Source organism: Cuculus canorus, chromosome 1, assembly GCF_017976375.1.
Source record: "Cuculus canorus isolate bCucCan1 chromosome 1, bCucCan1.pri, whole genome shotgun sequence".
In the NCBI taxonomy this organism is placed as follows: Eukaryota; Metazoa; Chordata; class Aves; order Cuculiformes; family Cuculidae; genus Cuculus; species Cuculus canorus.
Window position 1 is genome coordinate 102,741,372 of NC_071401.1, and position 27,046 is coordinate 102,768,417.

At 39.8% G+C, this 27,046-nt stretch overlaps 1 protein-coding gene across 3 annotated transcripts in view; it reads right to left on the reverse strand.

The window, feature by feature from the left end:
* CHODL (chondrolectin) overlaps nt 1-16,004 on the reverse strand; it is a 32,226-nt gene extending 16,222 nt beyond the window's left edge. For all 3 annotated transcript variants that reach the window (XM_054056148.1, XM_054056147.1, XM_054056149.1), the window contains exon 1: nt 15,797-16,004. In XM_054056148.1, coding sequence (XP_053912123.1) covers nt 15,797-15,884 — 88 coding nt within the window. In that variant the 5' untranslated portion in view covers nt 15,885-16,004. The remainder of the gene's footprint in view (nt 1-15,796) is intronic.
* Between the last annotated feature and the right edge of the window lie 11,042 nt (nt 16,005-27,046).

Genomic DNA, 27,046 nt, shown 5'->3' on the forward strand with positions numbered 1-27,046 from the left:
TGAGGCCATTACTGAAGAACAGACATCTGCTCAGCACAGATCATACGGAACACAAGATGTTATCATCCTCAAAGAATGAACAGTGTCTGGAAAAACACTGTGTAAAAGAAAACATGCTACCAGAGAAAGAAAACATGCTATCAGAGGGACATTCTGTCTAACTTTAAAAAAAACGCTATTACTGAGATGAAACTTTACTTTAGCTTAAAGCAAAATATTCCACTTTTTGTAATAGTAACTACTTCTTGTCTCACCTATGTTTATGTTGTTATGTGGGTCCTGTTAAAGGCAGCAACTTGCCTGCGGTAATCTGTGTGATGGCTGTGTCATTGCTCTGTCTGTGTGGCACTTGGATACCTGCTTAGCTTCGCTACGTGTCAAACCAGCAAAGTGGAAAGTGGCAGCCACATCCCGCAGATGAGAGAGGCCCTGGGTACTGCAGAAGGCACCAGCAGCCAGGTGTTAAGACACACGCTTAACATCCCTTAGTACAGCCAACAGGAACTCTAGATATTAGCAGATATCACAATACTATCCAGATACCATGAAGAACACCCGTGATGCTTTCAGAAAGCACTATATCTACTGCATTCACACTGCTTTTTCCTTGCCCTTCAGAGATATGTCTGTGGAAAGAATCAAAAGCCAGATGACAAAATAATTTTATTTTTTTTCCCTTCCAGTTCTTCAGCTGAGAAATGTCTTTCTCCTACAAAGGAAAAATAATCATCATATTCAACTACTGAGATTCTCTTGAGTGTATTCAACATACACAAGACGTGGAATGAATGAACTCACCAGTTGTAACTGAGTTCCAGTATGTTTTCTGGGGGGACTATCTCTTAAGTGATCAAGTATTCTTCACTATGGAAATTTATCATTGGAGAAGAAAAGTAAAAGAGTTTATTTTGCTAAGAATCACCAAAGGATACCAAAGTAATATGAATTACCAGGCATTATCTAGAATTTTATCATTTTACTGGAAAATTTTGCAGGGACAGTATTTTTTGTACCATGCTAGTTTTGCATTTGAAAATCTTGTATTAACTCCCACAATTAAGCAAACTCAGACACTCAACTCATGTAAATAAATAAACCTTTGGCTTTATATTTGAACAGGTTTTGTCCTGTTTTACCTTAAAAAAGAATTTGCCACTGGGAAACAGAAATATCACCCTATAACTTAAGCGGTACTTAAGATGTTAAGGCAGTGTTTTTCTATACACAGAGAATAGAGGTAGAAGTGAACGAAGATGCCTAAAAGATACAATAAAATTAATTCTTCTTGCTTTAGTATTACTTTGGGTTTATATCTAACAACAGAACACAATACTTCCCATAGCAGACTGCATACAGAACAAGAGCTGACTGAAAAATCCTCTATATTTGCACAGCGCAGTTTCAAGAATTTTCAAAGCACAAGCTGACTGGATAAAAGTTGCATGAATGTAGGAATGTAAAAACAGGATCACCTCATGGTTTTTAGCTAAATCTGAAAGTAACTCTTATTTTAGGGAACTTTTTTATTGTGAGAAGTTATATAAATCATAGGGACAACAGGGATAAACTATGTTTAGCTTTCAAGTGTTTTCTACGATCCTTGTAACCTTTCTCAAAAAAAAAAAATCTCTGAAACCTTTTCTTTATGACACCTTATTAAAGTCATCTAGGAGAAAGCCAGAGAAGAGAAGAATTTTTGTATGCTCATTCTTATTTAGGCTTGGCAAATATAATTCTGAAAAGCCACTTGTTTATCAGCAATTAATCTGTCAAGATAATACAGGAATAACAATAACCTAACATAAAGACAAGCTTGAGCCACAGATATCCATGGAAAAAGCCAGGCTCTGAGATTAGGAAGAAACCACTTATTTGGACTTCCTCTGTTAACGTCCTTACCACGCTGTGTTATGTCTAATTCCTTTCCTGCAATTTCCCTTAATTTATATAGTTTAAGAGCCTTGCTATCAATGAGTACAGTAAGAGACATAGACCTAACTGGGCAATGATCCTGAAGAATCAAGGAGCAGATGCTTTGTTAGCCATACATATAAAATATTGCGCTTCTTCATACGACTTCTTGGAACAAAAACTACCCCTATTAGAGCAAAAAAAGAAATAACTCTAAATGTTCAAAAGCAGAAAGTGCAAGAAGGAAATTTGCAAATGACATCACAGCTCACCCCCTTCATCTGCAACGCTGCAATTCAGATGTTGCAAATATGATCATAACCTTTTTATTTTCCCCAGTAGTTCTGCCTCATTTTTGGGACAGAGCACACAGTGAAGAAGGAGCTCTTCAACATTTTAGTCATCATCACTTGGTGAGTGACTGTGGCTTAATGTCTGAATACAGATGTCTACATAGTAGTTCAAACTTCCAAAGGCTAGCACTGCATTATGTGGGACAGTAGTTATTTACAGGGAAAAGGGACTATACCTCTCCCTGTAATTAAACGTCAGATTTAGAGCATTAATTCTATATATATATACTGATTTATGAGGGGTCCTTTTTTCATTGTCTTGTTCTTTTTATTTCCCAGACAATTTTTAGAAATACAACTTTTATGATTCCTTTCACTCTGTGCCCAGATTCCTCCTTGACACCAAGTAGTAAGTTAGAAGCAAATCCCAGTATCAAAATATCCCTGTCATGATTTCAGTCACGCATGAATGTTCCATCCACCAAGATGAGTGGGCTAGCCACTACCAATCTCAATTCCTACGCTGTGCCTGCCCTACATGAGAAAATAGCTAGCTCCCCACCCACAACACACCTCTGCTCCCCTTCCCTTCATGCACAGTCTCCAATCTTCTGTGACCATTCAGTCAAACTACCTCTCCAACAGGACAGGTGGGCCCTTGGTAGTTAACTGACCAAGCTTCTTCAGTCTATCTATCTTCCCAGTTGGCTCTTGCATGGAAACTCACACTGCCAAATGGTATGTGCTATTTCTAAGCTGCTTTAAGGCTCGTATCTGTAAGTTGTGCTGTATGATGGTCAAATATAGAGGTTGCCTCAGTGTCAAAGCTCAGCTCCATCACCTGCACAAACTAGACAGAATTGTACGGAGCTGGGAGAGGAAGGATAGGAACTTGTGATGCACATCAGCAGAGCTGCTCAATAGGTGCCACTGCAGCCCTCAATACGTGCCCATTTTGTTGAGTTCAGTAGCAGTTTGCCACTGTTGTGCACTTGAAGCAGGAAGCCTCTTGGAGTCATCCAGAACATAGACAAGAAGGTTTAATCTGTACTCAAAGGTAGATAAACCTAATAATAACCTAAAAGGGTTAGTGAGTTAAAATCTTGAAATTTTGTGTGAAGGATTTAATCTTTTCCCTAAACTGAACTGAAGCATTTTTGAGGATACTACTGTTATTGCAGATATTTCTGAAGGGTTAAATAACTCTAAAATCAAGTATTATAAAGTGAAAGACTTAAACAAGTGGAAGTCTGTGTACAACCCAACTCCTAAACTAGGTCTCTTTCATTTGTTGCTCTCTACATCAGTAGCAAAATAAATACTTTCTTCCTCACAGGCTCATAATTTGTGCAAGAATATACCTCCAGAAAAAGCAAAGAAAACGGGAAGAAAGCAATGCATATTTATCATTAAGACCCATCCAGTGTGAATGATGTATGTGACACAGAGTAGCAAGCTTTCTGGAAGAAGCTGTGAATTTTTTTTTGTACCAGTTAATTTAGTCCCTGTGTATAGGCAATGACCTACACTGAATCTTTTCTTTCTTCTTTTGAAGGGGACATTTATCTGCTCTAGCAGAGCTAGTTCAATGTGTTAATGGAAAATTGCAGTTGTGCCTTAATAGCTGGCAAATCAGTTGACGTTTTAGTGCTCTTCCTGGAGCACGCTGAGATGTTAAATTTTTTAGCTTCGTTTTTTCACAGCTTTCACTACTAATTTCTGAACTACAAAGAAGAAATAATTTAGCAGTTAAAAATGACAGAATGGACCACATTGTATAGCAGACAACATAAGTATGGAAACATTAACTACGGGCTATTTTGCCTTCTAACATCTTTGCAGCACGCAAGACTCCATTGTTAATTCTAAAGCAACATTTGCTATTTCAACTGTATAAATTGAATTCCAATTTTTCTGTCTAGAAACTAGATTTGAAAAGCAAGTCTTTTAGAGTGAATACTATGCAACGTGAATAAATATAAGCAAGTTAGGCCTTTACAACCTTTCCACACAAGCATATTATTGTCTTTAGTCCTCCTTTTGAGATGAGACCAAAGACCTAACTAATTCATTTAGTAAGATCTAAGAACTCATTCTTACTGATTTCCTTTACAATCAGACAAGTTGACGTTTCAATCAAACTTATCCAAATATCTGCAGATGTGAAGGTGGAGAGCGTACACCCTTCAGCCCATGGACTGTATCAGTTCCTTAATCCTTGACTCACCTTCCTTCACCCAAGCAGAATAGCCCAGATTCTGGTTAGAAGTAGGCATAGAAATAAATGAAACATGCATTTAGCTTGGTGTCATGAACCCATACACCTTTTCAATAAATGTTTTCTTGTCTGTCAAGGGAAGAGTGCTATGTTGAAGCAACAAGTAACTGACACTTGTTTTTCTCTTTTTTCTCAGCTGCAAAACTATAAGATCAAGTCTCCACATTTTCCTTAGAGGAAATGTTTCCAAGTTTGTTGTTTATACCTCTCCTGTGTACACCATACAACACAGCACTGGCCCTGCTCCCTCAATCTTAGCAGCTCTAGTTGTCTACCGCAGATAACCTGAAGTGGCAGAAATTCCCTTGCACTCAGTTTGCCCCACAACCCCATTAGCTGAAGGAAGGAAGTGTACAGTGGTTACTCTAAGAAGTGCTATCTACCATCTCCGTCCATATTCATCAGTTTTCTCCCTTAGGTGTCACACAGCAGCTCCATTGTAGAATGTTTCAATATCAACCTTAAAATAAAGGTACCTTGTAAATGAGACATTTGATACTTCTTTAAAACATTTCTGCAGATTATTCTTCAGGGAAAAATAAATCTTCAAGAAATGGAGAAACTAGAAAACTCTCAGCTGGTATTTTAATCATTTCTGTCTACATTATGTTTCAACAAAAATGCTTTATTAAACAGAAGAAATTTATTAAACAGAAGAAATAATAGCTTCCTTTAGGTCTATCATGGCAGAAGTTACAGCAAAATGTAGTTTAGAAGGAAAGTTATTGATAAAACAGTCAGCTCAAGGACTGATCTCCCTAAGAGTACTAGGCTCAGTCCTAAATACATTCCCATGGGTCATGAGGAGCACAAAGGTTACCTTGAGTAACAAACATGACTCAGCTGGAGGTTTTGAAGATGTCAGGTAGAAGATAAGCTCCCTGCTGGGAAATCCCATCCCTCTTCCTCTTGAAATTCATAAACTAACCTACAGTCCAAGGTCTGCTACCATTAGCATCCATCTAGATCAGTGGGGAAAAGCAGCTGCCATGTGCATAGCATATGTGAAGAGAGAACAAAGGAATGCACAAAGTCTGCTATGGAAAAGTCCATTATATTTTCATACTGTGAATTTTTTCTTCCCAAGATAATGGATTCAGCAGAAAACATTTGGTATGAAGCAATGTGAAATACTTTACATTAACCAAAGTCCCAAAAGTCAGCATGAGGCTGATGGAGGCTTCCAAAAATAAAGTAACAAAATAAAGACACAAGGACTTAAGTGAAAGTGGTCATGAAATAATAGCAAGACAGAAATCTATGTAAACTAACCAAAATATTCCACCGGCTAGATAATATTTCTCTGCTTGTGTTACGAAGGCCAGTCTTGGTCTTGACCTTGTGTGAGCACACTGACATCAGGGGCTACGTAACTACCATGCAGGACACTGGGCACAATTTGTTTTCATCTCTCCCTGTGTCATAGGGTCCTCCACGCCAAGCCCAAATAACACACTTCAGAATGTGGCCAATAAGAGATTAAAATATATTAAATTTTCCTAATTACATTTTGATTCAAAGCTGATGTATCTTGTCAAATGACCTTTGTATTACCCAGCCAGATTTTGATTGGGTTCAGTTCGTGGTCATGTTTTGATATATGATGTTACTGCTGTTGATGTTTTAGTGCATCATATTTGTGTCCATCTACTGAATTTAATTTGTTTCTTGATGATTCAAATTACTTTTTTAAAAAAATACTACTGTGGAAATAAAAGTAAATTGCCATCTTCTCTCCAAAGTCTATAATAGTGAAGACACATCATTCTCTAGTAGAGTCAGTATTCAAATCACAGATGTTGCTCAGCTCACACTCCTGGGCAGCCTGAGGAATTCCATGTGCTAACAAATTTGCCATTCAGATACAAACTGCTATAGATATGTCAGCCTGCATCTGCATTAATGTCCCCATAGCTAAGTCTTCTCTACCTTAATAGGTACTTTTTCCTCCCATCCTCCAAATAAACAGGTCTACAGTGAGGAGAGACATTCATCATTGATTTATAATTTTTCTGGATTAGGGGTTATGCCTGATTGTTACAATACAGTTTCTCTAAAGTGATTTTTCTTCTGTAAGAACTTTCAAAGTCTCCAAGCCCCTTTCAAGGGCTTATATAAAATAACAGATGGCCATGTCTATTAAGTAGCTGTATTTCAGGTAGATATGTGTATAGGCTGACAGTTTGTATACATCATATCATATAGTCATTAGCATATGGACACTGTCTAAGGTGGTTTAACAGAATCATAGAATCCCTAGGTTGGAAAAGACCTTTGAGATCAAGTCCAACCATACCTGTGCACTAATAAATCACATCCCTAAGCACTTCATGTACCCATCTTTTAAATACCTCCAGTGAAAGTGGCTCAATCACCTCCCTGGGCAGCCTGTGCCAGTGCTTGATAAGCCCTCCTGTGAAGAAGTTTTTCCTAATGTCCAATTCAAACCTCCCCTGGTGCAGCTGGAGGCCTTTCCCTCATCCATTAAGCATGTCACCCTGTCATCAAAGGCGATCAGGTTAGTTTGGCAGGACCTGCCTTTCATAAACCTGTATTGACTGGGCCTGATCACCTGGTTGTCTTCTGTGTGCTGTGTGATAGTACTCAAGATCACCTGTTCCATGACTTTTCCTGGCACTGAGGTCAGACTGACAGGCCTGTAGTTTCCCAGATCCTTCCTCTGACCTTTCTTGTAGATGAGTGTAACATCAGCCAGCCTCCAGTCAAGTGGAACTCGCCCAGTTATCCAGGACTGCTGGAAGATGATGGAAAGGGATTTGGCAAGCACTTCCGCCGGCTCCCTTAATATCCGCAGGTGGATCCTATCTGGCCCCACAGGCTTGTGAATGTCTAATTGGCCAAGCAGGTCTCTATTTCCTCATGGATCATGGGAGCTTCGTTCTGCTCTGCCTCCCTGTCCTCTGGCTCATGAGGCTGAGTACACAGAGAACATCTTACCTTGCTATTAAAAACTGAGGCAAAAAAGTCATTAAGTACCTCAGCTGTATCCTAACAGAGGATAAGAGAGGCTGGCTCCAACCTCTCCCAAACAAAACACATCTATTAGCCAGAACTCCTACAATATTTATCACAATGGAGTCCCTTCCTTGTTAAATCCTTAGGCATTAGCATGTCAAAATATAAATAACATGTATAAAATGCTAGGTAAAGGGCAAATTCTTTTTATTCTCTCTCAAACACTGACCAGATAATATATTTTTAGCCATTAACCATCCCATGTGTTATGAATTATCAGAGATGACAGAGGTCTTCAGACAGCAGCCAAACAGCCATCTCTAGGATTAATGCAACCCTTGCAGGGAGAGAAAGTGGGGGATGGTGGAAGATGTAAGTAAAAAGAAAGTACTGTATTCTAGTATTCATGCACATACATTTAGTAGTTATGTAGAACATAAAGCTACACAAGAAGCATTTGTCCGAGTCCCGTCTCTATCTTATTTTCTCTTTTGCCATATGAAGTGATTTTCAGTTCATTTATTGCTGAAATTGAGTTTTCACCTATATGTCAGCCTTTAGTAGTTATGTTATTGTTTTTCCAAGTACTTTAGGGGACAAGGTATCGACTTAGCTATTTCTGAATAGCAATGGTTCTCAATAGACTCATAATAGCTACATTTTACGAAACTGTGTAATCAGAAAGGAGACAGTCTGATTGTAAAGGAGCATTCGGTTGTGCTGGTTTGAATATTAATGAATATTATTTATCATTAACACCCAGATTTTGCCATTGGGCTGAATACAAATGCAATTAGAACAAAATGTGATAGCTTCCTTGAATATTGCAGTGGGATAGCAGGTTAGACAAACAGGTGGCTACAAAAATACATATTTGAACACATTTTGACAAGTATTGATCTAAACAGCTTATTTTGGGGAGGTTTGTTAAAGCCTCTGAGAACCTGTACTGTTATAGGTCTTGGGAAGATGCAAGCAAGGACTTCTTGTCAACATAGATAAGTTTTTCATTGTGTTGAACAAAGTGCTGGGAGGATTTGCCAGAGCAGACTACAACTTTGTCCGGATTTTCAAAATCAGGGCTGTGGTGTTTCAGAGACCAGCTTGGTTTTGATGCACTGGAAACTGGAATACCTGCCCTCATGAAAGGCTACCATCTTTACCAAGCAGCAATAGGCTTATTCACTCTTTTCACAAAGAAAATAAAGCATACATTTATTTCTTATAGTTAGCTTCTCAGGCATACATGGCAAGGATCTCAAGCTACTAATAATGGAGCTGTAAAGTAGCAGCTTGATGTCTAAATCTCATTTCAAGCTAATCAACACTTCACCATCCATAATTACCCTGCAGGAAAACATACAATTACAATTATGTAAATCAATACAGGGTAAGTGTCTTCAATTGGAAAATAAATATCCATTTTTATGAAACAGTTTTAGCCACTCATTTGAGTGATATGCCACTGCAAAAAAAAAAAAAAAATCTATAAAGTATTTCCCAAGTACCTCTCCCCCTCTACTTGATCTAATCACTAAAGCCCTGACAGTTTTCCTTTCTTCTCAGTGAAATATACCTACTTTTTGGCACCAGCTCTGTTTCAGATATCTAGCACATCATAAATTTAAGCCTGAGATCCATTTAGCTTTTCCTGTAATAATGGTTTTCCTCTCTTCTGATCATATGAGCTTTACGGGTATATCACAGGGCTGATCGTGGCAGACAGCCACTTGCTTCTGTAAGGACCTAGGGGTTCATGCAAAGTGCCAACACAGTTACCAAGACAACCCCCTAAAAACTGCACGTTCCTTTTCCTATGTTAAGAGGGATCTAAGACTGATGTCAGACCTATATTTTTCCCTTGCCTGTCTTTGAGATATCTAGCAAGTTTGTTACTGTGAGTCACGCAGGCTCCTGGTATCACTGAGCATGATGAGAACAACGTACTTAGAGACCCAGCCCTGGCGTCCACAGAGATGATATGCTTGCATTTCAATGTGGCACAATACGCATCTTCTCAACTGGCAATAAGAAAAATGTCACCATAAGCAGAGGATGTGGAGAACATTTTCTTTTGCAATATATACTCGGGACCTCAAGTTTCCCTAACAATTAATTATGTTTGACACAAAATCGCAAAATTTCCTGGAGTATAACACTCTTCATGGGTATAAATAACCCTGTTCACTTCCACAGACACAAGCAGGGAGACCAATGATACCACTCAAATGTCAATGGCATCTATTCAAACCTGTTCAAAATAAAAGGAGATACGATGTTCTAGAAAGATCTACACATCTACAAGCCTGCACCAGCATGTGGATTATTCACCTATGACTTTAAAAAAAAAAAAAAACAAAAAACCCCAAAACCCCCAAAAAACTACTGAAGCTGTTTGCTGCTTTATTGTTTTCATTTTTCTGAAGTCTTACACATACTCACACACACTAACAAAATGAAATTTTTACATGCCACAGCCTAAAGATACACCAAGTGTTCCATCATTTCAGCTGTTTAATTAAAAAAAAAAGTTTTTATAAAATACTGATATAAACACTGACAATACTGTCAAATCAAGTCAGTTCATCAATAGTTTCATATGTAGCTGTGAAGAACAGAACAGACCTCCCAGATACTTTTAGGATAGACAGTAAGTTTAAGACAGCCAGCAAGTGGTTGTTAGCACATTGTGGAATAGACTTGATGAAAACTGTAGACTCTGAATAGCTTAAACATAATGTGTGCCAGCCTAGGGGAGCAGTAAATATTCTCATTCTCCTGTCCCAAACAAGCAGACATTTTAAGAATACCTAATGTATACATCACTAGATTCCCTCAACAGGATTTCTAAGAGGCATAAATTTAAGCCATTCTGAGAGTTTCTACTGATTGCTAATGTCTTCTGAAAGTAGTTCATAAATCTTTAGTCATTACACTCTTCATCAATCTTTATCCAGATAAAGCATCATATATTCTCTTAGTCTTCTTCAGTGAAATCTGAATGCCTTTTTCCAAGCATATTTTCATGGATTTTTTACCAAGATACCTCTATTTGCTACAGATATAAGTGAAATTTTATATAATGTGGTTCATGGACTTCAAGTTTCCTAGGGTGGAACACCTTATATGCATCTCAGTACCAGACCACAGTAGAGTGCCCACCTTTTTGCTGTATTTCCACAATTAAAAGAGAAAGCAACAGGCAAGTGCTTGCTCATTCACAGTCTACTGAAAGAAAAAAATTGGAAGAGACAGCCCATATGGGATCTTAGCATTCTTAAGGCAAAAATAGAAGAGATATTTCAGGGGAGGAGAAATAGTTAAAATATTTTTCCCTTGGGGTAAATTATCATTTATAATAAAGCCAAATAGAAGTAAAGCACATTTGGTTAATTCACATCATATGTATACAAGCCTGTATGGGAAGAAACTGTTGAGATATATAATAGGATTCGTCTCACCAAAATTTAGTAATTTACAGTATACTTGTCCATATCTGAGCTGTTTCACCGACCTTATTGAAAGAAATGGGTATTTTTAAAGTGTATCTGCAGTATTTGAGATCTATGTTAAAATAAATTGCTTAGAGTGATCAGCTTTATACTGCAGCTACTTTTAGACTTAGTTCGAACCATGCCAAGTGTTTTGTTAGGTCTCAATATTTCTTAAGATCACCTGGAACCGACAGTCCCACTGTCTGTCAGTGTTGGGAGTGGGGAACACTTCAGCAAGAGACTCAAATAATTTTCAGATAGTTAGTGATAGGTATGAGTATGAGATTACAGTGAAGAAACTACTACCCGCTCATCACTTCATCTTACTTATTTCATGTTAGCACTATGCAGTCTTTTCTGATCCATAAGAGATTTGCAAAGAGATTTGCTTTCAGAATTAGTTTAAAAACAGTGCTGCATAGAGCACTTTATGAACCAGAGCATGTTCCCTGCAAACATCAAGAAGTCTGATCTACATAGGATCACACCTGAACTACAGAGAAGACAAGTCAAGGTACAGAACATGACTTCTACAATACAGGAATTTTTGCACATAGCTGCTGCACTGGGACAGCACACCAGCCTTGTCTCACCAGGATCAAGAAAAGCCACGTGAAAGACAAGCTGGCCATCCATACCTTCCCATGTGTTGTTTATCATAAGTCCCTCCTGAGCAGATGTTTTCTCTTGGGCCCATTAGGCAACTGGGGCTTAGCAATCATGAGTTGGAAAATTACAATGCCTTCCTCTATCTTTGAACAAGACATCAAGAAGGAGAAGTTGTATTTCTGGAAAAGTAGCATGCTCCCCTGAAACAAAATGCTAGAGTTTTTCATCACACTTTCCTTAGCCCCTGAACAGAGACCTAGGCTGGCCACCAGCATAGCTTCCTCTCTTAGGCAAGGTAAGCTTTACAGGGTTGACAAAGGGGTACCACTTCTAATCTAGAAGTCTGATTCCTGAAACTGATTTAAGTACTTTGGTATTTCTATCCTATAGAAGGATTCATCCGCCATCACACCAGGTTATCGAAACTGCATTCTCACCTACGAGTCACAACAGTTTACCTAATATAAAACGTCTTTCTAGTGGGTATTACGCAATTTCTTGGTTAGGAACAGGGCGTGTTTAGTAGAAACATGCATTATATCCAAGAGTCATCACTTCACTTCACTTTAAGAACGTAGATCATTGATTTGTCCCCAAGAAGGCACTGAAAAGAATAGGTGCATAAGGACATAAGGACCAGAATTAAAAAAGGAGTGTAAGAGAGTTAACTGCTCAACCTCCCTTGAAGTTCTCAGAGTCTCAGCTTCCATGATTACCAAGACCTATAACTGAACAAAAAGATCTTGTACCATGTAGGCATGCGTGTCCAGTACAAGTTTTTCTAGTATGGAACTGGATGCTGGGTATTCACAACAAAATGTTGTGTTCAATATGCAACTGCTGCATACATATCCCGGAGATGACACTGGCAGTGCTTTTTGCAAATCATACATTCTCAAATTCCGAGCATCAAATCTAGCTTAAAATTAACAATCCATGCCCAAAAAAATCAAGCAGTAGAAGGTTTCATCTACAGAAAATAGTTAAAAGTTTGACACACAAGATAGACAGGCCAAGAGACTGAACTAAATTACATTGTGTCTTTAGAGAAAGGGTTTGTTTTCTCTGTTCATTCCATTACCCATGAAGATACCTACTTAATTATCTTACTTTACAATATTTTATGACCAATACAAATTTGATCATAACATCCACAAATGCATGTATCCACATCCTTAAAGGCATCTGAAGCAAACAAGTCTATAGATTGGAAGCAACTCTTGTTTCATGACATACCAAATGTTTTCTTCATTTAATGTTTTATATATCCAAATGCTTTTGCACCAAAAAAAGATACATAGTGCTTAAAAATACTGGATATCAGTATTTAATCTACTATTGATACATAGTGTTGGCAAACAGAAAAATTTAGAAAGCCATGAAAATACAAAAAGACAGCAACAGCAGTCATTAAAGTATAACGTTTATGATTAATACACGGGCTGTTAAATGATTAGCAACAAGACTAGCTTGCATCTTTCCTGCCCAATAGATACTTAAAGTAATTGCATCTTTGCAAACTGCATTATCATCACTTCATGTACTTCATGATGTCATGGGGCAGCAAGGCATACTCAGCAGTTTCTCCTGAGCCTGCTTTGATTTTTTTCTTTAAGAATCAATTCTCTGGCAACACTAGATATTCTGATATGGAGGCTGTGAGCACTGCTGACAAAACATCCTTCTAACTACATTAAAAATTACAAAGCATTTGTATCTCTTTTCTTTAACAATTCCCAGATTAAAGATAACAAAGAAGTAACGACTAAATTTGAATAGTTTGATGCAAATAATTGGTTTTATTATATTCTGGGAAAATTAACATACTTGGACAAAGGAAGAGAAGCCCTTTACCTAAGGAAATGGCACTTTGAAAAGTCAGATCCTTCCTTCTTTTTACTCTAGACACTGAAATCAAAATCGTTGCGATTTTGCAATTATTGCTAGGTCTGATCCAAACTTACTGCAGTAAATGGGAATTTTTCCACAAGGTCCAACTAGCACTCAAGCCAGTTTCAGGAACAGTTGCTATGTAAGTGATAAGAATTAATTTGTATTTAATTTATTTGGAATGAGGCCAGTGAGGTTCCCATTTATTCCAGGTTATCATGATTAAAGAATACATTAACAATGAAAAAAGGTCTGTAGATGTAGATGTAGACTTATAATTTTAGATGAAAGCCTCTTCAAGGCTACAGAAGCGTAGGTCCTGACATACATTTAAGGTATATGGAAGTAAGTTGGAGGACAGCACACGTGGACCAATAATTCCATAGTATTATTTCTTGTTTAGAAAGTGCAAACTGCTACTAATACTAGACCTAGCTACATGCATGTGGCAGAGAGAGGTGTGGTCCCTGTGACAAATAAAGAGTTCTCCTACCATTATTTCAGAATATTCTGGCACGTGCGTACTAAATATCTTTGGCTGTTATTGCCTAGTATGGACCTCCTTTAACTAATGAATACAACTTCAGTTAAAATACCTGATAATACACAAATGGTTCCTTCTGTAAGTGGTTTCAAATCCTCTCCTGTATTCTACCAGGCAAGTGCTAGCCATGTAATACAGTGACATGAGACTCATCACATGCTTTGAAATGCTTCAGTGAAATAAGGGGTAGAGCCTGTACTCTTGCAAAGCATCAAAGCTTCATATGCATCTAGGAATAGTCTGGCTAAGCAGTATACACATATTACACACTGTTTAAAAAGCTGGACGTCTACTCAGTTGGCTACATATTTCACTTAAATGAAGAAGCCTCATCTAGAAGTTTAAGGCACTGGGTTTTCCTCAGCCACAGAGGGACTCCTCCACTGAGACTACTAATGCAAAATGCATCTTGTAGATGACTAATCTTCACTATTCCTTAAAATATAGAAGTGTTACAGAGTACTCATATAAACTGTTAAACTAAGAGCTTTCCTGTATCATAATGTGAATTGTACAGTCATGCATAACAGAAATTGATGAAATATTTCAGGATACAGTACAAGGCAAGTTTCTTCAAAATACTGGAAGTACTGCCACTTCACTATTGTTTCCTGGAAGACAGCTTCACAGAAAGCCCAACAGCACATCTCAGTTCTGCACGTGAACTTGCTTCAAATAAGACATCACCAAATGGTTTAGTGACTACACTCCATCGGTAACTATGAAAATTAGCAGAATTCAGGAACCAAATGTTTGCAACAAAAAACTGCAAAAAAGTTTTCTTCATATACTGCCATTACAGCCCCTGAAAGAACCGACTACAAATAATTTGCATTGTTCTGGAATCAGTTTGTAAAGAGACACATTGTTACTTGCACATAGAGACTTACACACAACTTGTTAATGAGTGCAGTCAAGTGTGTAAATCTTTGTCTCACAACAAATGTATGGATGTGCTTGCACACACCTCCAAGAGCTCTTCAGCTTTACCTTGCAGGATTTGACCCAAAGTGCAATTAAAAATAGCCTTTTCATTAAATTTAGCGGCATCTGAGCATACAAAATCATAGAATAGTTTGGGTTGGAAGAGACCTTAAAGACCATCCAGTTCCAACCCCTCTGCCATGGGCAGGGACACCTCCCACTAGATCAGGCTGCCCAAGGCCCCATCCAACCTGGCCTTGAACACCTCCAGGGATGGGGCAACCACAGCTTCCCTGGGTAACCTGTGCCAGTGCCTCACCACTCTCATGGTGAAGAAATTCTTCCTCATGTCCAGTCTAATCTGTTCCTCTCCAGTTTATAGCCATTGCCCCCGGTCCTATCACCACAAGACAGAATCATATGCATCTGTGTGCTGGAAATACACAACGTTGCTTTCTCCTCTTAACTATACTACAAAAAGGATGAAACATTCCCGTATGGATGGTACAAGAACAAGAAAGCATCAAGTACACGCTTCACCTTTTTACACAAATAGAAGAGCTCAACCCCGCACGCACCCGATCGGATCTGCAGACGTGTCTGTACCAGAGCACACGGCACGGGCAGGGACGGGCTCCGGGGGGCAGCGGGAGCCCGACAGCCGAGCTCTGTGCCTCTGAAGACCCAAAATAAAGTTGCCTCCCACTGCGTCGTGTGCGCCCGCCCCGGGACGCGCATCCTCCAGCCGCAGCTTGGCGGGAGCCTCTTCCATCGCTCGCCTCCACCACGCGGGTCGCTTAAGGAGCGGGTATCGCCCGAGTTCTTTCCCCCGGGCTGTCCCGCAAGGCGCTGCCTCCCCCCGCTGCCCGGGACTCACCGCTGAGGACGCGCCCGGCGAGCGCCCCTGCCCCGCACATCGCGGCGGCCGCCAGCACCGCCAGCCCCACCGCGCCTCCGCACCCCATGGGGGCGGCCCCGATGCCCTCCTCCGCGGCGAGAAGCCTTCCTGGGGCTCGGGACAGGCTGCTGCCCGCCGCTGGGGAGAGGACGCCTGCCCGTGCTCCGCGCCGCTGCGCGCCGCCGCCCCTCCGAGCCGCATCCCTGCCTATATCTGCTCCCCTCGCCGAGGGCTGGACCGGGCGGGATGCTGGGACCGCCCCGCACCGCCCCCCCGGCTCCCCCGGCGGGGGATGCACCCTGCTCATCAAGCAGGGGCAGCCCTGGAGCCTGCTGGTGAACAGGGGGCAGCCCCGGACCTTGCTCATGCCCCATTCCCAACCCCAGTTTCAGCTCTGGACACTGCTCATGCCCCATTCCCAACCCCAGTTTCAGCCCTGGACACTGCTCATACCCCATTCCCAACCCCAGTTTCAGCTCTGGACACTGCTCATGCCCCATTCCCAACCCCAGTTTCAGCTCTGGACACTGCTCATGCCCCATTCCCAACCCCAGTTTCAGCCCTGGACACTGCTCATGCCCCATTCCCAACGCTAGTTTCAGCTCTGGACCTTGCTCATGCCCCATTCCCAACCCCAGTTTCAGCTCTGGACACTGCTCATATACCCCATTCCCAACCCCAGTTTCAGCCCTGGACACTGCTCATACCCCATTCCCAACCCCAGTTTCAGCCCTGGACACTGCTCATACCCCATTCCCAGCCCCAGTTTCAGCCCTGGACACTGCTCATACCCCATTCCCAGCCCCAGTTTCAGCGCCAGACCCTGCTCATGACCCAGTCTCAGCCCCAGACCCTGCTCATGCCCCATTCCCAGCCCCATGCTCAGCCCTGGACCAATACATCTCAGATTACTATGGATTTTAAAAGTCGGTGATTTCCTGTGTCAAAGTTACCTGAGACCAGTTTCTTACTAAAAAAATCCTCGAAGTTTATAAGCAGCAACAGAAAATGCTGTGTTTTGCCACCAACTTTTTTTTTATTTAATATAATTATTTATTTGTTTAACTAATACAGATTTTTTACATGTTACCTTCGAAGCCAGTAACAAATTTTTTTCTACGTCTGTAGGTGAGTTGGGCTGCAATGTAAAACTAGTCATACTGAACCATACACTCTGCAGTGGAGAAGTTACCTGAAATCTCCACAACGTCTGAGGTTCAATCTTTTCTTTGTGTAAGACTGATGGTATGCAGAAAGAGAAGAGCATGACCAAAATCTGTAATAAACACAATGAGAATTTTAAAACTTGTTTGGTAATAAAAGCCTTTCAGCTCCATATGTCTATAACCTACTCCTGTGTTACAAATGTGAGGGAGTTCACGTTTGTCTGAATCATAGTGCATCTCAAGTAATGTTCAGCCAAAGGAGGTGGGGAAAACTAGAAAGACGTTGAAAGTTTTCTAGTTTAAAGTCTCCTGCTGTCTCAGAAATGACTTAGGATAGCAAAGGATTAAAACGGATTAAAACCTTCAAATTGGTGGGAATCTCATGTTCAATACTAGCCATAGATACTGAAAAGATCTTCTTTCTTTTTCTTAGGCCCTTGCAAAACTTTGTTAGCTTGCCAGCTCCTAAAGCCATGTTGAAATAAGTCATATGTTTGCACAACTAGAGAAACTCTCAAGCATCTCTTTTCTAGTGGAATTAACAGCATGCAGAGGGAAACAAAACAAATTCTGTCTTTAGTAAATTTTTCAGCGCTTTTCTGACATGCTTTATGCTGGTTAATTAGCCAAAATTGTATACACAGTGACTGTCCCTGGCATTCTGATGATCTTTGCTACACCTCTTATAACACAAGTCTCTTGAGGAAAAAAAAAACAAAAGAAGAAGTGCAGTTGTGTTGAGATCAAACTGTATTTTCGTAATGATCTCCAAAAACTTTCCAGGCTTGTCTTCATCTTACTTGCAGCCACTTGCTGCTTTCTTTCCTGCAGAAAGAAAACACAGTGCCTTGTGATACTGCATCAGGGAGCTTTCCTTACCTGGTCCCAAATCACATCAGCTAAGAAGCTGCCTTTTAATCTGTCTACTTCTCCCTGTCTCCTTCATGGCTGAAGTATATTTCTTTTTTTCAGGAAATGGTGAAACACTTTCTGTTAAAAATATTTGCTTCCCTGACCTGGCAACTGCATAATTTGCAGTTGTTCATCTGGGCCTTCCTAATGATGAAAACAGGACTCACTGCTGGAACTAGGTTTATGGTCTTAATAATGCGTTCATTCTGTTGATATTGTGGTTTCATCGGCAATGTATGAACAAGAGTGGCATTTTGAAGCGACTGAACAACATAGTATTTTAACAAATTATAATAATCATATTACAACTCAAAAACAGAAATGCACAATGTTCTTCAATGTTCTGGTATTCAGAAAACAAGTAACATCAAGTGCATTAAGAGTGTATAATGATTATTGCAAAATCCTAATAGCTTGTATGTTTGTGAAATGACTCTCTGAATGTCTTTTCTCTGGCATTGTTATTTTGCTGCATTGTAAGGTTTTATTTCCAAATCTGAAGAATACAAAATTAGAAAGAGAATAGTTTAGCTGAACATAAAGCTTTCAAAAGATTGCTGTCTTCAAATCAGGGCTAGGTACTTTTCTAGGTTAACTTTTAGTCTAAGACAAATTATTTGCAAAATCACAGAAGAAAATGGGAAAACTTGAATGGTTTGGTTCCATAACATAGGTAAATCAATGGATAACTTAATGGTATTTGACCTCTGGATTTGTGAATAAATGTGATCATTAAATGCTGATATGTTTCTCCTTATTGCTTTTTAAATGCTTTGAAGACCAGATTTGGCCAATCTTAAAATATGGTTACTATTTTGTATCATTAATCAATTTTCAAACAAGGTAAAAAAGTGAAATAAAATTGGAATAGTTGCCCTTTGGGTTGGTTTGAGAGTTCCTCTGTTCTACCATTCACCAAAGTGGAGATGCACTATACTTTGGTTTCTTTAGTTCCTTTTAAAATCTGAGTTACAGGTGTTTTCTCAGTTAATTTCTTTGCAATAATTATTTTCATTTTCCTTTTAGTTTTCCTACTCATATCTAAAATTCATTTGTCATTTGCCCATGATCTTAGATGATGCAGTCTCTGAAGCTGTGCTGGTATACAATTGAAAGCCTGGAGAAGAGGAAGCTGAGGGGAGACCTTATTGCTCTCTACAACTACCTGAAAGGAGGTTGTGGAGAGGAGGGAGCTGGCCTCTTCTCCCAAGTGACAGGGGACAGGACAAGAGGGGATGGCCTCAAGCTCCACCAGGGGAGGTTCAGGCTGGACATCAGGAAAAAAATTTTCATGGAAGGGGTCATTGGGCACTGGAACAGACTGTCCAGGGAGGTGGTTGAGTCACCTTCCCTGGAGGTGTTTTAGGGACGGGTGGATGAGGTGCTGAGGGGCATGGTTTAGGGAGTGTTAGGAATGGTTGGACTGGATGATCCAGCGGATCCTTTCCAACCTAGTGATTCTATGATTCTATGAAAGTAGGAGGAGAAAATAGTTTTTTACATTTACTATGTGCAATGGCTTACACATGGATAATTTATTAAATAACTTGGCTAGAGCTCTATCAATTTTTCTCATCTCATTGGCTTCTAAAAAGTTTTAAGCTACTTAGCTTCTTCTGCCAATTTTCTTGGGACTATAATAGCATTCTATTTTTACTGATTTTTTTATTCTGTAGTTATGGAAAAGAATTCGATACAGATGCTAAACACATTTGACAAGATGTAAGATGTACTAGAGGGAAGAGATTAGAGAAAATCTAAGCGTTCTTCATCCCCCCGTTAGCAGCATCTGCCACCCATAAAGGTAATGCAAGTCAAAAGCAAAAGAGGAGCAGGACAGAGGAGAGAAGAAAGTAAGTTTACTATCGTTCGTTGTTCAAGTGTCTAAGAATATGACACTATATGGTGCCACTTGGAAGTTCCCAAACTACCTATGAGTTAGTGGTGTGCATAGTCAGAGCCAGCAAAGCACTCTGGCTTGAATTGCAATAGCCCAGTTACAATGGCACTGCTCCCACCTTAATCTGTCCAGCTCTGAAGCCAGCTAATTCAGTGCTAACTCAGACATTTCTGCATAGCACTGCATTGCACTGTGCATTATGGCTGTACATGCAATGCAGTGTGACTGACAGTTACTCCAAGTTCTGCCAAGAAGAACCAAAGTAATTTAATTTTCTTCGATTATAATCCATTTAAATGTGACATATAGCAGAAGCAGCTTTAAAAAAATGAAAAATGTTTTAGATAAATAGGGTTTCTTAAAGGCCACATGGTATTTTTTACATTATTAGCACAAAAATTTTAAGTTCACAGAATCGCGAAGCGTTCTTAAACTATGATATCTTGTATCTACTAAAATACCATGTTCCCACCCACCCACCCACTATAAAAGCTAGTACTTCAGCAAAATCTTCATGGCTAAAGACCCAATTTATTAATATTTCTTGAGTTTGGATCGGACTAATCAGTAGAATGAAACTCTGAATACTAATTAACCTTGATTCTCAAACCAGATGTAAAATACTAACTCTAAGTGAGCAGCAGTCCTGTCACAAATGAAGACAGCAACTTATGCTTCAAACTGCCGAGATAAGCATTTTGACATCTTTGAAGCTTTATTATGAAAGCACATTCAAGGCAAAGAGGTAATCAAAAACAACTGTTGTTAGAAAATTAATCTTTCTGAGTAAAAATAGAATTCATAGTTCACCAGAATTCACAGCTGAGTCAAATTCTAGACACTTTTTTCTCTGTCCTCTCAGGGGAAGTCGCAAATGCAGAGCAATATTCTCTTTAAGACGTATGCCTAACTTCAAAATCCAGAGGGCTTCTACTGGAGGAGATTGTTACATCTTTGGATGAGCACAAACATCTGTTTATCCTTGCCTGATGTTTCTGAAGGAGAACTTAAATCCTGGTTGTTTGCATTCGTCAAATATCATGTATGAAATTTGTGAGAGTAGAAATATTAAGATCAATATTATTCTTTCACTGAGTTACCTCATTTTTCCTGTGCTCCAAAGATGATGATAGGACCTCATTTGGATGCTAGGTTCTCTATGTATTACGGATACCAGAAGTAGTTATGTAAGCCTTGCCACTGTACCCCTCAGGAAAGATGCACTGCATATTTCCTTTGTGCTGTTACCTTTGTGATTGTCTAATCTTATTTTGTGCTTATATATTTTATAAAAATCTTTTCAGTCTGGAATTTTTATAGACTTTCTGGACAGCACGTTTGTTCATGAATGTCGTAAAATTCACTCATTAAGTTTTCAGATGTTGGTTTTATTGCTTACTTTTAACTCCTATTGTGACAATTGAGCAGGACAGGTTTGCTAGGAGGGTCGATCAAGCGCATTTGTAAATCAATAACCAAGTGAGAGGGAGTACAGATTTTGCCTTGTACTTCTTTAGTTGAAGTGTTATTTTCTCTGAAAAATTTTGTCTGTTTCTTAAAGTATGACTACTAGGCCAACACACGCATTCTTTCCTTCTCAGCTGCTTTCAGGCATTTAAAACAAAAACATGATTCAAAGAAGATGTGGTAACCAACAAGGTGTTACAGCTGTTAGGTCAGCTAAGCAGTAGAGGTTGCACAGCAGTTCTCAGTATCCTTCCTTTCCCTGTGGAACCTGAGCTGTGGGTTGTGTTTTGCTGTTTCTTACCACTGGAGATCCTTGTACCTACCAACAGAAGGAGTCAGACTAGGTTGTCAGAGACAAAGTGAGCTTCATGTAATATCTTTGGGGATGTAGTTGTGTTCCCTTTTAAGCACTTTCTTGCAATGCGTTTCTCAGTTTTTCTCGACTCTAGCAATGTTTATTTTGTTCTTTTACCCCTTACCCTGTTATTCTAGTTCGATAATTCTGTGGGTGTTACTGCAAGTACTCTGCAATGTTATCCTGTGTCAACCTTCTTCTTTCAGCGCTAGGTTTCTCTAACTTTGCTGATACTGACGCCTTCAGCTCATTCCTGCTGCTCCTGGTAAGTCTGAATCACATCCCAGGAGCCCTGCAAATCAGTGAAAATGACTCTGTAGTGCTACTTACTCCCGATTTCCTCCTGACAGCAGTAATATGGCGACATGCAGAGCCTTCTTTGTTCCCCGCCATGCCTTCCTTTTTCATCTCAATTCACCAAGAAGCCTATTTTCCTTTCACAGATTCTGCTGCTTCCTAATGTTGAGGCATGGGATCTACTTGTCAGCCGAAGAGTTGAGACTATTCAGGCAGCTGTAAGGACTAGGGATGTCTTCTCTCTCTCTTTCCTTCTGGGAAGGACTTGCTGTTTCTTAAGTAGAACAAGGTTTGCTGCCTGTTACTCAATGTTTCCTTTTTTCAATGTCTCAACAAATCAGTGTTCTGGTAGAAGGAAAAAAGAAACCAACAAAACACCTTTCTTTCATAACATTGTTCTGTTTTCTAAAGTATTCTATCAACCCATGCAATCAGTGTTCGGGTAGAAGGAAAAAAAGAAACCAACAAAACACCTTTCTTTCATAACATTGTTCTGTTTTCTAAAGTATTCTATCAACTCATGCAATTTTTTAGGAAGAATTCTCACCAAGCTAACAGCTTTGTGTTGCGAAGTTTGTAGTGCACCTGCTTCTGCCTCTCCCCAGTGGAAGAAGAAAGAGGCAATGTTGATCTTGGCAAGGTTACTTGAACTCTACCTCAAGTAAGTAGCTCTTTGAGTCTGTTCCTCCTGGCCCGAATAGGTCAGTTCATATCTCTTAGTCAGCCTGTGATATTTGCCTGTGATATGGAGGGAGTGAAATAAAGTATCTTGCATGTTGTGTCAAAGTAGACCAAAGGATGCTTAACATCAGGCTAGATACACTCACAGTACAAGACGTAAGTGTGTGTGCAGAGATGATTTCTTGTACCTCTGCTGGCTGTATTGTGTGGACTACAAGTTAATGGAGTCACTACCAATTGAAGAAGAAATGCAGAAATAAAAGGAAAGGGACATCATAAGTAGAGGAGTAAGATTGACTTGTGTTTCTCCAGAGGCTGTTGAACTTGTACATCAGCAGTCTGTTGGGAAATGGTTAAATGAAGAAGGACATGAGGATGTTGAGAAAGGGATTGAGGAATGGCTGGATGAGCAAAGGCATGGGTCAGTGGACTGAACCTTGAGTTTCGAGTACATCATATGGGAACGGTAATGAGCTTTGAGTCCTTGAGTATTAATGAGCCCCAAGTCCTTGAGTTTTAAATACATTCTGTAAAGACAGTAAAACATCAGGATAAGGAACTTTTGAGGGCCAAGCGGATCCTTCACAAGGAAGCAAGATGAAATATTGCGCACAGCTGTAACCGCAAGGCAACTATGAAGAAATAAACAAAGTCTGAAGCTCTAGCATGGCCACAACGAATCAGTATTAGACAAGTGTTTGTACTAACCAATCAAGTTTAGGGAATGACTAAGTAGAATGTAGTGAAAGATATATAAACCGCAACTGTAATCAATAAAGTTGAAGCTTGCTTTATCACTCATATTGAGTCATCCGCTTGCTTCCCTCGCCCATCGCAAGTGGCGCCCGAACAGGGACACCCCAATCCCTGTTTCCACCGGACGGCGAGCTCGGCGAAGCACTGGTAAGCAGCGACCAGGGGGCGGAAGATCGGCAACACTGAATCAGTACTTACGATCCGCGCCTGAACCCGGATACCAAAGGAGGAGGTTCGCCGGCCGAGTAAGGAGACTACCTACTCGTATAAAGGAAAGGCTGCACTACTTGAGGACTGGCTAACGTAAGAGGGTCCGTTAAGCGCGCAATGGAACGAGAGGTAGCATTTGAAATTTTACGCTTTTTAGAAAAGCGGGGAGTAGGTCCAATTAAGGGCTTAATAGACGAGTGGAAAAATTATGGAGATTGTTTGTAAAAGTCTGGAAAAGTGCCAGGATACAGTGACCAGAAGGCGAAGATTAAGAGCTTATGATTTCGTTAGGGATCGTTGCACTCTAGTCCGAACGCCTGAATCGTCAAAAAGGGATCCGCCGCCCGACATCATAAGGCTTTGGAGAGATAAGACAGAACAGGGCTACACGTAAAGACTTTATAAATTTATAAGTGGTTTTTTCTCTGACCAGAAATGGATAAAGAAGTGGCTTATGAAATATTACAAAGCTTCTTAGAGAAGCGAGGACTTGACTCACAATATCTCAAACAACTTGCGGGCCTCATTGCCTTAGGAAAAACTAAGGGATGTTTTAAGGATCCGAATGAGATATTTGAGGAAAGTGAACGGCGCAAATTTGGGAACGTCCCGTGGGAGGCACTTATAGATGATGATAAAACTGCAAAGAGACTAACGAAAGCTTGGAGAGAGATTACAAATTGTATAAAACGTTACAAGGTAGAAAAACAGTTAGATGTTGAAATCCAACACCAGAAAATAATAGCGAGGAATCAGAGGAGGAAGAAGATGCCACGAAAATGCTGTAACAACCAAGGACTGTTACCTGTTAAACAATTGATACAAACCTTATTTTGTGATATATGTGCATGTTTTGAGTGCTGTGTGTGTTCGGTGCCGTGTGTGGTTTAAATATTCATACCATCATGCTGTTCTTATTGACCGGTCGTAAACAATGTTGTATAGGTATATTAATCCAGCTCTCAAAAGAGTGGTTCTGTGTGTGTGTATGCGTGTGTGTGTTTAAAGCGCTTTAAACGTTTGTAAGACTTGCAAATTGGGTTTTGGTTATATTGAGCCTCTGTTTTGATTAATCTTTAAAATGCAACTCTGAAACCTTTCAATCTCAAACGTCCACTAAGCCGGCAAACAGGTAGTTTTACCTGGGACCTTTGAAGTGAAAGGCTGCAGAGGACAAGATTTTTAAAATACATAGAAAAAAAAAATAGAAAAAAGAAAGAAAATATGAAATACAGAAAGAAAAACAGAAAAGGAAACGGAAAAAGAAAAAATAGAAAAATAGAAAAAAAAAAAAAAAACCAAACAAAAAAAAAATGGAAAAAAACCCAGCCCTGTGGCTGTGTGTGTGAGTTCCCCCCCCCCCCCCCCCCCCCCATCGCCCCCCCCTCTTACTCCTGTAAGGTTTTTTGTTTTGTTTCAGCCTGGGAGTTTCTATCTCTCTCTAGGGGAGTAACAGTTTATGAAGAACACTCTGCATTCCAGTGTCCCTTATCAGATCAGCAACTACTGGGTCCTAGTGCAGACAACTGTAAAGGGAATTTTTGCCAAATACTAATGAAGACATGATTTAAGAGTCCAAAAGGAGTATCCTCTGAGAGTAAAAAAACTGCAAAGGAATAGAAAAGTTAATGCATTTGCAGCCTTCAGAATTCCCATATAGGTAAAAACAGACAAAAGAAGCCAGGGGTAAACCGTTAACATTAAAGAACCAAGGAAACCAGCAACCCAGCATGCAGCGGAGACGTGTGACAACAACAAATGCTCCTACTTGGATCTTCTTCACAGCCTCCTCAGTAATAAGAGATTGAAAAGCACACAAGGTTTCGCTCCAAGCTTTTGGTCCTATTGGTAGCGGTTTAAGTGTTTTGGTTAGTAGGTCATTTGAGTGTCACTTTGCAAAGTCTTTTTGTGTAACCTGGTGTTATTAATTCTGATTTTACTGGACAAATACAAGCTATGGTTTATATTCCTTTCCCACCTGTGTATATCACCCAAAGCAGTTGTGTTACTCAATTAATACCATTTCAAAGATTGTATTAGAGAAAATAGGCCTTCAAGTCGCACATGGAAAAAATTCAAACCTGGAAATATTTTAAGTGGAAAATTTTGAATGCTACAATTGAACCCCAGCAAGCCAAATTGCAAATAGTAGTTAAAACAATTTACAAAAGCTAAACCTTATTTGTGTATAACTAATGCAGAACTAAGTCCATTATTTGATCTTCTTAAGGGAGGGCATGGCTTTAACAGCACCTCGAGTGATGCACAACAAACTTTGGGCGAATTGAAAAAGCCATTGCTCAGAAAAAAGCCCATAGATGACTTGATGGTCATCCAATATGTATGTTTTTGTTATTCTGTGTCAGGCATTTGCTGATCATAGACTTAAAGGACTGTTTCTTCACTATTCAGTTACATCCTAATGACACTCAAGGCTTTGCATTCACTTTACCCACAATCAATAGGGAAGGACCTAATTTGCGCTTTGAATGGACAGTATTGCCGCAGGGCATGAAATATAGCCCCACTTTGTGTCGGTTGTTTGTGGATAATGCTTTAAGAGAAATAAGGCGTGCATGGCCACAAACCATGATCTATCACTATATGGACGATATTCTTTTTGCACAGAACCAGCCATTTACCACTCAACAAGAGAAATATTTGGAGACACAATTAACTACACATTATTTGATTATAGCAATGGAAAAAATTCAACGTTCCCCTGTTTGGAAATATCTAGGATGGAACATAACGAATTCTCAAGTACAACCACAAAAATTAACCTTTTGCACTTCGCTTACAACAGTTAATGATGCTCAATGACTTTTAGGAGACCTGCAATGGTTGCGACCTATAGCAGGAATCACCAGTAATGAACTAGATGCTTTGCGTCCTCTTTTAAAAGGAACTGATCCAGCACGGAAAATTACTTTAACAATCGAACAACGACAAATGATACAACGCCTTAGTGAAACTCTTGTCGACCGCACAGTGGACCGTATAGATCCCAACTTGCCTGTGGACCTCACAATTCTCCAAGAGCGATCCCAATTTATCAGAGCCCTTACGCAAATAAAGAAAAAGGGGGAGATTAGAGTACTCGAATGGATCTTTACAATGGATGCATCATGATCTGAATGTAGTAACGGACTCCATGTATGTTGCCAATATAGTGAATCGTGTAGAAGACGCTCGAATAAAAGAAATACACAATCAACGCTTGTTTGATTTAATTCCACAACTACAATCAGCTATCCGACAACGAATGTGCCCTTTTTGCATAGTACATATTAGAAGTCATATGTGGACAGAAGGACTTGGAGAAGGAAATTATAGAGCAGATCAACTTGTATATTTGGCTGCACCACTGAGTGATTTTGTGAAGGCACGAGAAGCACATAATGCCTTTCTCCAAAATGCACGAGGACTACATCGACAATTCAACATTACAATGGAGGAAGCAAAAGGAATTGTCCACGCCTGCC